The 13050-nt window shown below is 42.1% G+C and overlaps 1 protein-coding gene across 5 annotated transcripts in view; it reads left to right on the top strand.

Annotated features, from left to right (window-relative positions):
* Positions 1-10093, top strand: part of MINDY2 (MINDY lysine 48 deubiquitinase 2) — a 110675-nt gene extending 100582 nt beyond the window's left edge. For 4 of the 5 annotated variants that reach the window (XM_006112460.5, XM_075897328.2, XM_014578985.4 and 1 more), the window contains one exon: positions 8315-10093. In XM_006112460.5, coding sequence (XP_006112522.1) covers positions 8315-8440 — 126 coding nt within the window. In that variant the 3' untranslated portion in view covers positions 8441-10093. The remainder of the gene's footprint in view (positions 1-8314) is intronic. The other variant, XM_075897327.2, reaches the window with a different exon arrangement.
* The last annotated feature ends 2957 nt before the right edge of the window (positions 10094-13050 follow it).

Here is a 13050-nt window from a genome sequence, read left to right as displayed (position 1 = left end):
GATGGGTGGTGCAATGTATAGTGGAGTGTTACCAACTGGCGGGTAAAACCCCGCCCAGGGTAAAGGCACATTCCACCAGGGCGCAGGCGTCCTCGGTGGCCTTCGGCGCCCAAGTGTCTATCACAGAAATCTGCAGGGCAGCCACCTGGTCTTCCCTCCACACATTTACAACGCATTATGCGCTACCTCAACAGGCCAGGGAGGATGCAAGGGTGGGCTCTGCAGTCCTCGAATCTGTGATGTAAATATACAGATCTCGTTGTCTTTGTTCTGGGTTGGTGACTTGTCACTGTTTATTTGTTCAAATAAATCTGTTTATTGTTCACCTTCCTTTATGACTCTGGTGCTATGACTGTTCCGACCCCTCCTCCTTGGGGTTAGCTTGGTAGTCACCTACTTCGAATGGACATGAGCAACCACTCGAAGAAGAAAAGAACTGTTACTTATCTGTAACTGTTGTTCTTCGAGATGTGTTGCTCATGTCCATTCGACTCCCACCCTACCTCCCCTTCGTCGGAGTATCCAGCAAGAAGTAACTGAGGTTGGGCAGCGCCGGCAGGGGTACTTATGCCCCGCCATGGCGGTGCCAGTCCAGGGGGCGCCCTGCCGGCGCTACAGGTACCGCTAGGGAAAACGCTCCGGAAGACGTGGTGCACGCGGCGCACACACCTACTTCGAATGGACATGAGCAACACATCTCGAAGAACAACAGTTACAGGTAAGTAACCGTTCTTTTACTAGTTTTATTTAATTTGTGATAACTTCATTAAAACACAATTTCTTATTGTGTTCAGTGTTTTACATCATGGATAAGTTTCCTTCAGCATGAAAAGAATAATGTCTATTTGATTCTCTTACCATAGAAACTTATTTTGCCTCACATTTTATTTAATCTTCAGAGACAGTAACATAAGCAGCAAAATCACAACAATGTTTATAGAACTTACTCTGGATGTGTACACTCTGTACAGTGAGTGATTTATCATGGCACATCAAACGTGAGGAAAAAATGTAGTGCTGCTAGAATATGCCTGCTAATTACATATCAATATCAGAACAATGTTTTGCTATAGTAAACCAAATTGCTAATGGCCTAGGCTTCTATATCAAGTTCTTGCTAAAAACTGTTGAGTCTCTCAGTAGAAGGGCAGAGTTGGCTTCCCCTGCTCGGGCAAAATCTCTCCTTTGGGACTGGTCAGGTCCCAAGGGTGCTGGACTAGGAAGGACCATCCTGTACGGAAAAACCAGTTTTTAATGGCTTATTCCTCTACCACATCATGACTGGAAATTTTGCCTTACTGGTCCTAAAAATTCCCTTTTTCAGTTTCCCATAACTATTTTGTACACATTTAATTGTGTCTGACTTCTGAAATTAAACTAAACAAAAAAACCCCACTATCAGCTACATAAAACATCCAAGTACTTATTCTTATCTGTTTGTTCTTCATTAAGAAACATTTTCCTTGTTACTTTCTCAGTCATCCAAATGTCAGCAAATGTAGAACTTATCCTTCTGCATGAGAGAATCATAATGTCTGTCTCAAATGTATTCATTAGCCTGCAAAACTGACAGAGAACCGAAAAGTCAATCTTGAATGAAGCCGTTTCATTCAAGAGAAAAAAAAATTTGCACAAGGAGAGGAAGTCCATAGCCCAGCACTTTGAGGGTGCTGTTTTATTAACTGAACTATCACAGACTGTGCAATAGATGGTTTGGCACTGGTGTCAAAAAATTTTGCCTTTATCCTGTTTATTCAGTCCTATGGTGTCCAATCAGTTCTGAAGTAGTAGCCATTATACTGGCCACTGCTATAATGAACTAGCCACAGTCAACTGGCCAAATAGCCACATGTGACTAATGGCTAGTGTGTAGGACACCATGGATTTAGTCCATTGTTACTACTGAATTATCAGAGGAGATATCCTCAAGTTATGTTATATAATATACAACTATGTTACTTTCCCATAAACCATATTATAGGAGTTGGTAGTCTTGCATTACCGTAATATCTTGAGTATAATGCGCACCAATGTATAATGCACATCTACCTTTTAAATGTTAGAATTCTGGAATAAACTGAGCTCTTATCTATAATGCGCACCCTCATTATACTCGCGATTTTACCATATATCCGCCTGCAGGCTCGGCAGGGAAAAGCACGCGCAGCACCTTGGAGCCAGCGGTGGAGTTTGAAGCCTGCTCCCTGCCCAGCTGCTCATGCGCCGCACTGAGCTCGTGCCTGCTGCGGGACCCCTTGCCCAAACCCCCACCCCCGAGCTGATCCGCCTGCCGGCTCTTCACCTTGTCTGGGAGCCTGGCTGATCTCGTGCCTTTTGCGAGGCTCCCTGCCCAGCTGAGCTTGCACCTGTTGCGGCGGCCCTCTGCCCAGCTGCCGGCCAGCTGTGCAGAGCTCGCACCTGCCACGGAGGCCCCCTGCCCAGCTGAGCTCATGCCTGCCGCAGGGCCCTCTGCTCAACTGAGCAGGGGGCCCCGCAGCAGGCACAAGCTCAGCGCGGCACGTCAGCAACTGAGCAGAGGGCCCCTGCGGCAGGCGCAAGCTCAGCTGGCCATGGGGCCCCCGCAGCAGGCGTGAGCTTAGTGCAGCACACCAGCAGCTGAGCAGAGGACCCCCGCAGCAGGTGAGAGCTCAGCTGGGCAGGGGGCCCTCGCGGCAGGCACGAGCTCAGCGCAGCACATCAGCAGCTGAGCAGAGGGCCCCTGCGGCAGGCGCAAGCTCAGCTGGCCATGGGGCCCCCGCAGCAGGCGTGAGCTTAGCGCAGCACACCAGCAGCTGAGCAGAGGGCCCCCGCAGCAGGCGAGAGCTCAGCTGGGCAGGGGCCCCCCCCCCGGCAGGCACAAGATCAGCCAGGCTCCCAAACAAGGTGAGGAGCCAGTGGGCAGGGCAGCTGAGCTCGCGCAGGCGGTGGGGATGGGTGGGGGCCCTGTCCAGCTGCCTGTGCACCATGCCTTGTCCTGGAGCCTGGCTGCGAGGGGGAGGTAAAAATATTGTACAAATCACCTCCAATGTATAATGCACACCCCGGTTTTAACCCTTAAAAACGGGGGGAAAGTGCACATTATACTCACGATTTTATGGTATATGACATAATATTTAAGTTTGTAGTAGATTTGGAAATTGCTCTTAATTTGTCCTTTTAATATGTCAGAATATTAAATTAGACGTAGATGGCAATAGAATTTTCTGTCCAGGTCCTCTTAGGTAATTTTGTCATGATCACCTGGATCAATAGGCCTTCAGCTATCGTTAATACTGCGCTGATCACAACACGTCCATCATTCTTCTTGCACTCTTGCCTTTCTTATCCATGTTCGTCCAAAATGTTTAACAATGTCATCTTCCCATCTTCTTGGAGGCTGACTAGGTGGTCTTTTCTGTTCTCGCGGGTACCACTCAGCAATAATTGCGGTCTACCTTTTGTCCATGAGCCGTGCTTTGTGGCCTGCCCATCGCATTTTGTTATGTCTGCTTTCCACAATATCTTTCACGCCACTGCATTCTCTAATCATTTAATTTGGAATACGATCCAGAAGGGAAATTCCCCACATAGCTCTCTCCATTGCCCTTTCAGCTACCAATAGTCGCTGCTGTTCTCTCTGCATCAAGTGCCCACGTTTCGCTGCCATACAACATGGCTGGCAGCACTGCTGAATTGAAGATATTTGTACATGTGGTGTTATCGATTTTTCTTTGAAGACGTCCTTTATGGAATTGAATGCACACCATCCTGCCCGAATCCTTTGTGAGAGTTCTCCGTTCAGGTCTTGGCGCATATTAACTTCTTGGCCCAAATATATGTACTGTTCCACTTCTTCGATTTCTTCTCCTGTTATTGTTATTTGGGCTTTTCATAAGAGTCTTATCGCATGTATTTCGCTTTGCAGTGATTCATTTTCACACCGACCTGACTGCTTTTCTTGTAAAGTCTTTGTAGCATGCTCTGCAATTGGTGCTTTCAGCAATTAATACAATGTTGTCTGTGAATCTGAGATGCGATAATCATTCTCCATTTATGTTGACACCACTCCTCTAATTGATCTTGTTCATAACCATTTTGAGGCATGCAGTGAATAGTTTCAGTGAAATCATATCTCCTTGCTTCACACCTTTCTCGATTGGGATACAGAGTGGAGTTTCAATGAGAGTAATATCTCTTGTACATCCAGTATTCGCTTCCTTCAACAAATTGATATATTGTGTGTTAATGCCCTGCTCTGTGAGCGTCTTTAATATTGCATTGAACTCGACACTACTGAAGGCCTTTTCATAGTTGATGAAAGCAATGCACAGCGGAAGTTTGTATTCCCTCGCTCTTTCTAGGAGCTGGCTATGGGTAAATATATAGTCGATTGTGCTGGCTATGGGTAAATATATGGTCGATTGTGCTGAAATTTCTTCAAAACCCTGCCTGCTCTCTCGGCTGTTGTTCATCCAGGCTCTGTGAAAATCAGTTCATTACCACTTTTGTAAAGAGCTTGTAAATATGAGAAAGTAGGCATATAGGGCTGTTGTAATTCTTAAGATTTTCTCGATCGCCCTTCTTGTGCAGCAAGATGGTATTCGACTCCTTCCAGCTTGATGCTATTTTTCCGTCTTCAAGATATCGACTGAATCTTAAAGCGAGGGCCTTCCAAAGTTTTTCGCCTCCTGCAGAAATAATTTCTGACATTATTTCATCTGTGCCTGGAGCTTTTCCTGTTTTCATCTGGTATAATACGCTTCGGATTTCACTGACGATTATTGGGGGAATGTGTTCTTCTGACGCCTGGAGCATTGGGAGGGGGACTTTGATTCTTGATTTGAATAGTTCTGTATAGAAGTCCTTACAGACCACCTCTATCCCTGCTTTGTTGATTACTGTGTCTCCATCCTTGTTCTTCAGTGCTGTTATGCTCAGTCTATACTGCATCAATTCCCGCTTGCAAGTCTTGAAGCTTTTGCGTGATTCAGCTCTTTTGAGGAGTTTTTCTTTCTGGAAGTTCTCAAAGTCATCCTTCAGCTTTTGCTGTATAAACTTGCACAGAATGGAGTACTCCAAGTTGTTATTCGAGCTCCTTTTCATGTTTCTCCACTTCTTGAGCAGGCTTTTTGTTTCCTTCGAAATTCTTCCCTTCTTCGACTTTCCAATTTCAGCTGCTTTTTAAGCAATGTCTCAGCTTGTCAGCAAAGGTACTATAGTTTTCATCACACTTTTTTCTGTCTGGCTCCAGTCAAACCCAGAAATCGCTTTCTTCAGCTTTGCTTCATCGAATGTCTTCGGCCATTGTTTCCTATTTGTCATCTGTAACGCCTTCTTTTCTACCACTTCGTCAAAAATCAACTTCACTCTAAGCAAGCGATGGTCATTGCCGATACTGAAAGGCTGAACCAGAGATGTCTTGAATGATGAGCCTTTTATTGACTAAAATGTAGTTGATTTCATTCTTGCTTTTTGCGTTTGGTGCGATCCACGTCCACTTTCTTGCGATCTTCTTTTTATACCAGGTGTTTGCCACGTACAGTTCTTTCATTTCTGCCATCACTATTAACCTTTCTCTTCTTTCATTCCTTTCACCACTGCCGTATCTCCCTATGAATTTTTCGCCAGCTTTCCCTCATCTGTCCTTGGTGTTAAAGTCTCCCATCGTGACAGTGTAAGTGGACTTTTGCGCAGGGGCTCTTTCGAGCTCTCGGTAGAATTCTTCCACTTCTTCGTCCTCTCTTGCAGTTGTGGGGACATAGGCCAGGAGGACCTTGAGAGTAGCCTTTGACTCTATCTGAAGATGAAGCAAACCAATATGTGATATTAGCTGGCATGCTATAACTTTCAAAGACCAGTCCTTACTGACGATAAATCTGACTTCCCCAACGTTTCTAGCACCGTCTCCCTTTCCGAGTCTCACAGTGCTTCCATCTTTCCAGTTGACTTCCAACTCCTTCTTTCATTGCGTTTTGCAGACACCGAAGATGTCGCATCTTATCCTTTTCTTTTCCTCCATCAAACGGTTTAACATTTCCTCCCTCGCCAGCGACCTACAATTGTAAGTACACACAGCGAGGGTTGTCCTTTTCCATACTGGCAGTTTTGTCGGCCTCTCATCACTCAATTTCGACTCCACCACTGTAGAACAGTTCAATGACACTCAGGGGACTAAAACCCATTTACTCGTATTGTTTTAGCCATTGACTTCAAGCCATCCCACTGGCTAAGTGGGCAGGCGTGCGTACCTCCTCAAACTTAGCTAGCCTCCAACCTCTAAGGAGAGGGAAAAACAGAGAGCAGTCCTCTTCCTGGATTGGATAGTCCAACACCTTTGTAGCATGATTAAATCTATCAAGGCATACGCCCCACTACCATAGGTGTCCGATGGCCAGGGTCACCGCTGCGCCACAATGAGGTGTTGAGGTAGGATTTTGCAGCGGTGACCCTGGCCGTCACGATCAGGGCTCGACAAACCGCTGTTTCTACTTGCCCGTGGTGAGTAGATTTCAGCTGGTTGCTCTGTGCACCCCATTCACCGGCACTGCGCTGGTGCATGCACGGTGCGGGCAAGTAGCTCTTGCCACAGTTTGTCGAGCCCTGGTCATGATAATTATGTTAAAGGCATTCTGTTAAATGTGATTTTATATTCATTTGTATAAATTGCCACAACTAAATTTTTAAAATTGAGCCTTCAGATTCTAAGATTGTTTTTAAAAAATCTAAGTTTTAGTTGCAAATATTGAAATTAAACTATCTAATGATGTCTGATTGCATCTGCAGACAGACAGGATCAGTAACGCAAAATTGTGAACTGTACCCATTAATTTAAACAGGATATGAACACTAGGAATGTTAGATATTGGGTAACTGAATAGTCGAGTAACTACATGAATTCTAATTGGTTACTCATCTATCTGTAGTACCCAGGGGTAGGGCCAACGACAGGTGCACTCTGGCCCCACTCCCAGGGAGCTCTTGCCACCTCACACTGCTGTCTCTATCAGCCTCTGTCAGCGGGAAGCCAATCCATGAAGGGAGCACGTCTAAAAACCAGCTCTCCATGCAGACCTGCTGCCTCGTACTGTTGCTTCTCCTCGGGCAGCAGCTCCTGTTCATGGGAGGGGGGAGAGGGGGGGTATCCAAGCTCCCTGCAGACAGGGGCTGCTGCTGGGTACCAGCCTTGCTCTGCGACAGGCCCAGACTCGCTGCAGACAGAGGCTGCTTTGGGGTAGCCTCTCCTGCCCCACCCCTCTCCCCATGTCCCGGTGCTGCTGCCTCTAATGGAGGGGGGGGGGCCCAGCAGCGCAGTGGGTGGGGGCAGGTGGCAGACAGAGGTTGGTCCCACAGTGGGGTGTGGGATGCAGGTAGTAGACAGACTAGTGCAGTGGCAGGGGTCAGGGGACACCACAGAGCAAGTGCTGGGGGAACAGATAAACCTAGGCTTATAGGTTAATCATATAGTAGACTATACGTTGACATCCATAATTAACACTGAAGCACAATTATGACAATATAAGTAACACTGTTACGCTGTTCATTGTTTTAGTAGAAACATCAAACTACTGTGTTTTATCCCGCACTGTGGGATGCAGCTGTAATTATTTGGTCAGCATGAAAAGGAAGTAGCCATCTGCAACTGAGTTTCTGGAGTGGGGAAGCAGAAATTCATGTGATGCTTTACCAAATTCAGACTTGCATCTGCCCCTCCACATAGTTGGCCCCTTAGGGTTTCAAGTACCAAAAGCATTGACTGACTTTTATTTTTTGATAATCCTCTCCTATGGCTTCCTTGTTGCTAAAAGTCCCAACTTTTCCATAATTAGTAGTCAAAACCCAGCCTTTTCTCTTAACTTCAAAATGTGGGTTTTTTATTTTAAAAAAGAAAATGAGAAAATCTACACCGCAGTGAAAATGAGGGAGTATTATAGCTTAAGTTAAATTTAATAGCAAATTAAATTATACAGGTTATGTGGAACTGATTTAACTGGTCTGAAATGGGCATGATAGGGAGAGTGCTTGGGGCTCAGTATTGCACATTATTTAGGTTTGCTGTACTGTGTAAGAAGAGTGGGACTTGTCTTATATTTCATTTGGGCTGGTGGGACTCTGTTTTTCTTGCCAAAAATAATTAATTTTGTGTGTAGGTTTTAATAGATATTAAACTGAAATCTTCTGTGCCTGATGGCTATGGTTTGCATAATTAATGATTAAAGCTAGTCAGCATATTTCAGTTTCTATTAGTATAGACCGCAATGTTGATTCAGAAACTACTCTTTAGCATTTAGAAAATATTTCTCTATGCCATTTTTGATTTTTAAAGTCTTTCTTCCAGCAGGTACAAGGAGCTGCTTCTCCAGCAAGTGGAAAACAATCTGGAAGTAGTGAACGCAAACGAAAAGAACCACGAGAGAAAGAGAGGGAGAAAGAGAAAGAAAAGAATAGTTGTATTATTTTGTAACAGGGGATGGATTTTGCCAGGAGTCATCAACTGCATGTCCTCAAACAAAAACAAGGAATAAAATGAAGACAAACCCGTTACATGCCGCCTGTGCCTGATTATCCCATGGATTTATTCACGTTTAAGGAGAGGATGGGTGACTACTTCGTTACAATCATACAGACTTTCTTCAGAGTTATACAGCGTGCTCTGCGTAAGATGGAATTTCATTACAGTTGGATGCGGCTGTGCTTCAACTCAGTCACAGGAAATATTGCACCTTGTAGCTAAACATACAAATCATGGCAAGTTTTGTGTCAGTGACATACATTTCGTATAATATCAGTTAGTAAGCTATTTCATCTTCTGATCTAAACAAAGAAAGGAGGTAATTAATTTTGTCCTGAAATCTTTACATCAACACAACAGAATCCTGTATTACTTCTCATGGTCTGACAATATAACTTAGATTGTGTATTTATGGTTTTAGACCCCAATGAGTGTTGAAGCACGCTGCTTCAATAACACACCCAGATTCCTTTAAATCAAGAGCCAGTAGACCATTCTTTAAGTGATATATGTGTGTGTGTAGGGTTAATTCTACCACTCATGGCCTTTGCCCTATGCAGAAGTTATTTGTTAAACAGCATATGGATAATTGTGTGTCATGTGGGTTGTCTGTTGATAAGCAAGATAAAGATTCATTATTGCTTTTGTCACAGTTATAAAGCTTGGGATCACAACTCAGATCTTATCAGGGTCAGACTCAAATAATGTAATAGTTTTTTTTCTTTGTTTAGTATCTTCTGTTACAGGTAAACTGGACCAGAGAAGTTTTTGTTATTTGACTTCTCCATGCAACACATGAGCAGTGGTAGGAATCTGAAGTCTCTAATAATGCTTGTCCTGTGTAGGAATGCAGAATTAAAATGACTAACTTAATATCTGCCTTTGTCCAGAAGTACTTTTCATAATTAATTAACATCACTTTAATGTATCCACTTGTATATTTAAGCTAGTGTACTGTGTATAAATACTTTTAAAAATTATGTATAGTAAAAAGCACACTTTTTGCAGGGTGAGAGAAAGGATCAACTAGTCTCTCAAATTGTTTGGAAAGGCACTCAGATATAGTATCACTTTTTTGTTTAAATCACTAAATGAGAATTATGGGAAACTGCTACAGAAATAACCAGTTTTTCTAATTTATGGGAACCAAATAAACATGTTACATCTTGTAGTATTAAGTTACATAAACAGAATACTTGTTGAATTTTATTATGAGGTTACTACAAATCCTTTCATTTAAGCAGGGAAAGTCAATTACTACCTTGTTACTGGTCTTTTTGATAAAGTTATTTAGCAATTTGTAGACATTTGAAAAAAATGCTTCTGCTGGAAAACAGTTCTGATTCACATTTTGAGTTTTGGTAAGTGCATTAATGTATCTGAGCGTAGAAAAATTGAAAGCCGCCAACTGGAATATGGTACTAATATTGTGTGGCTTGAGGGACGTCCACAGAACTCAAAATTTAAAAAATCCCTCGATTTCTGAATGTGAGTCCAGAATTAAATAAATGCTATAGAGTTGTTTCAAACAGAATTGCCAATGTAATTGGAATGAGTCATTGCACAAATCTGTTACATATTTAAATAAACAATTTGGTTGATAAAGTAGGAATAGTTTTGGCAATAAATGAAGGGCCAGTCTGGATAACTGTTTCTTCTCAGCTTTTTAAAATCAATTTGTTATAAAAAGGAAGTTGTTATACTGAAGTTATGATGACTGAAGGGGCTCTCTTTCAGACACACCTTAGATACAAAGTTCTTTTTGTACTGGGATAGACTTTTTGTATACCTTGGTAATTACTATAGAAAGGTCATTAATACTTTTTTCAAATGTATGCCAGTTAAAATAATGGTATTCTCTGTCAAATCAAACAATTTTCCATATTCCATTTGCTGAAGCAATCCATTTCTTCAGACAAGTTTATACTAACATAACCAGAAACATAAATGTAAGCGTTTCCTTTAATCACAACAGAAAGTATTGACATATTGTATTGGAGGGACAAAAGCTTTTAACAATATTTTTTAAAAGTCAGTCTGTTACTGAAGAGAGACATTTCCAAACTCAGTTACATTTAATACTCTTGAAAAATAAATGCCAAGTTACGCTTTTGTTACCTTATTTCCAATGACAATATTACCATTTCACATTCACTTTTAAAACACATTAACAGATGGTTATTGTTAGTATCAAGTACATCTTTTCTGTAAAAAAAAAAAAAAAAAAAAAGAAAAGAAAAGTTACTCAGTGTGCTTTCTAACATCAGAGAAGTCTGTATAATATTCCTTCTTCTTGTCTTACTGACATCCCTGAAACATAATTTGATATACTTATGGTAATATTAATATATTGAAGTACAGTGGAAGAAAACAAACTTAAATGTCAATGTTTGTTATGAAAACTTCAGATTTTCCAGATAATTTAGTTTTTCTCCTTCAATAAAGGAGTTAGGTTATGTCTACACTACCCCGCTAGTTCGAACTAGCGGGGTAATGTAGGCATACCGCAATTGCAAATGAAGCCCGGGATTTGAATTTCCCGGGCTTCATTTGCATAAGCGGGGCGCCGCCATTTTTAAATCCCCGCTCGTTCGAACCCCGTGCCGCGCGGCTACACGCGGCACAAACTAGGTAGTTCGAGGCTTAGGCTTCCTAGGCCTACTAGCCTAGGCTTCCTAGTTCGAACTACCTAGTTTGTGCCGCGTGTAGCCGCGCGGCACGGGGTTCGAACGAGCGGGGATTTAAAAATGGCGGCGCCCCGCTTATGCAAATGAAGCCTGGGAAATTCAAATCCCGGGCTTCATTTGCAATTGCGGTATGCCTACATTACCCCGCTAGTTCGAACTAGCGGGGTAGTGTAGACATACCCTTACCTATTTCAGAAATATTGTCATTTGACACACAATAATTCATGTCAGTTTGCTCTTTAAGGGTATGGATAGGTTAAGGTTTTGAGAAATATTGAGGCTCTTATTCTTTTACTTCTAGAAAATTAATGTGTGCATAGCACAGCTTGGTAGTGAACAAAATCATAAATACATAAGCTGGTATCCAATATTACATGAGTTTGGTGGTCTTAATTTCCTACTGGACTGCTAGCTACATCACCATATAAAGAATACAAAGATTGAGCATTGAGACTGAACTACTCTTAACTCTATTGGTGGTCTCCTCAAATATTGGGGAATATTGAGGGGGGGCACAGTAGGAAGAGTTGTACCCCTAACTCTGGTATTATATTCTGTTCTCCAGTGCTTGCACCTTGCTACCACAATAAGTTTATTTTTAAAATTGACTTGTTGTTTTTACTCTATTTTGTTAAAATACTTCTGTGTGGGGCAGGGGGTTGGAGCAAGATGTACTCTTTAGGTATCTCCTTATGATATACAAAGATGGATAAAGAGCTATCAAGGCAAAGTATATTGGGAGTTCATAGAAATCCATTTAACTGCAAAATATAATCCTTATTTATTATCTCAATTAATCTAATTAAATTTCTAGTATAGACATACTCCTGAATGAACTACCTGCCCTTCCATTCCTTGTTTGCTATTTATCACACTATTGTGGCTTTAACAAAATACAGGACTATGTAGCACTTGAAAGACTAACAAGATGGTTTATTAGGTGATGAGCTTTCGTGGGCCAGACCCACTACCTCAGATCAAATAGTGGAAGAAAATTGGCACAACCATATATACCAAAGGATACAATTAAAAAAAATGAACACACATGAAAAGGACACACATATTGTATCCTTTGGTATATGGTTGTGCCAATTTTCTTCCACTATTTGATCTGAGGAAGTGGGTCTGGCCCATGAAAGCTCATCATCTAATAAACCATCTTGTTAGTCTTTCAAGTGCTACATCGTCCTGTTTTGTGTTTCAGCTACACCAGACTAACACGCCTACATTTCTATCACTATTTTAGCGTTAGGAGTTCAAACCATAATGGTTGCAGTGTTGCATGGGGTTGCTTCTGAGTATTCAGATTTGAATTTACAAACTTCTTAAAATGACTCCCATATTGAATAATAGGACATTGACAATCAATGTTGTTCACCACACATGCAAAACAGAGTATTCACTACTCTAATTTGAACTTTACCTTTTTTTCTTCTGATGAGGCATATAGGAAAGGTATAGTCAGGGGTGAAAAGAACTTAGGACAGTACCTGTAAGAAATTTATCACAACCCAGCTCCCTGCCAGCTTTTTAAATAGCTCCCTGCTTGCTTTTGCTACAGCTCAGCCAGTTCTTGCCAGAGCTGTGTCCTGGGTTGCACTGCCTTATTTCCCCTCTGAGTGTAGTCAGCCCTTTGCTCAGTTCAGTTTCCCAATAAATACCCTGCTAGAAATGTCAAACCAATAACTGGAGTTTGTAAAAGATATGTGGTCCACGATGTATCCAATTGTATGTAGTTTCTAATGGTTTTATTTAATTTAGAATATTTGACTTTTTTAAAACTTGAGAGTGCAACTTTAAACAGCAGGCAGCCTGCATGTTCCTAGGTCATGTGATTTCATTCACAGTTTCAATATTCAGGTAAAAGCACCAAAC

The sequence above is a fragment of the Pelodiscus sinensis genome, chromosome 14, assembly GCF_052426305.1.
Source record: "Pelodiscus sinensis isolate ZL-2025 chromosome 14, ASM5242630v1, whole genome shotgun sequence".
Lineage (NCBI taxonomy): Eukaryota > Metazoa > Chordata > Testudines > Trionychidae > Pelodiscus > Pelodiscus sinensis.
Note: the sequence above shows the minus strand (reverse complement) of the source record. Positions and strands in the feature narration are given on the sequence as shown.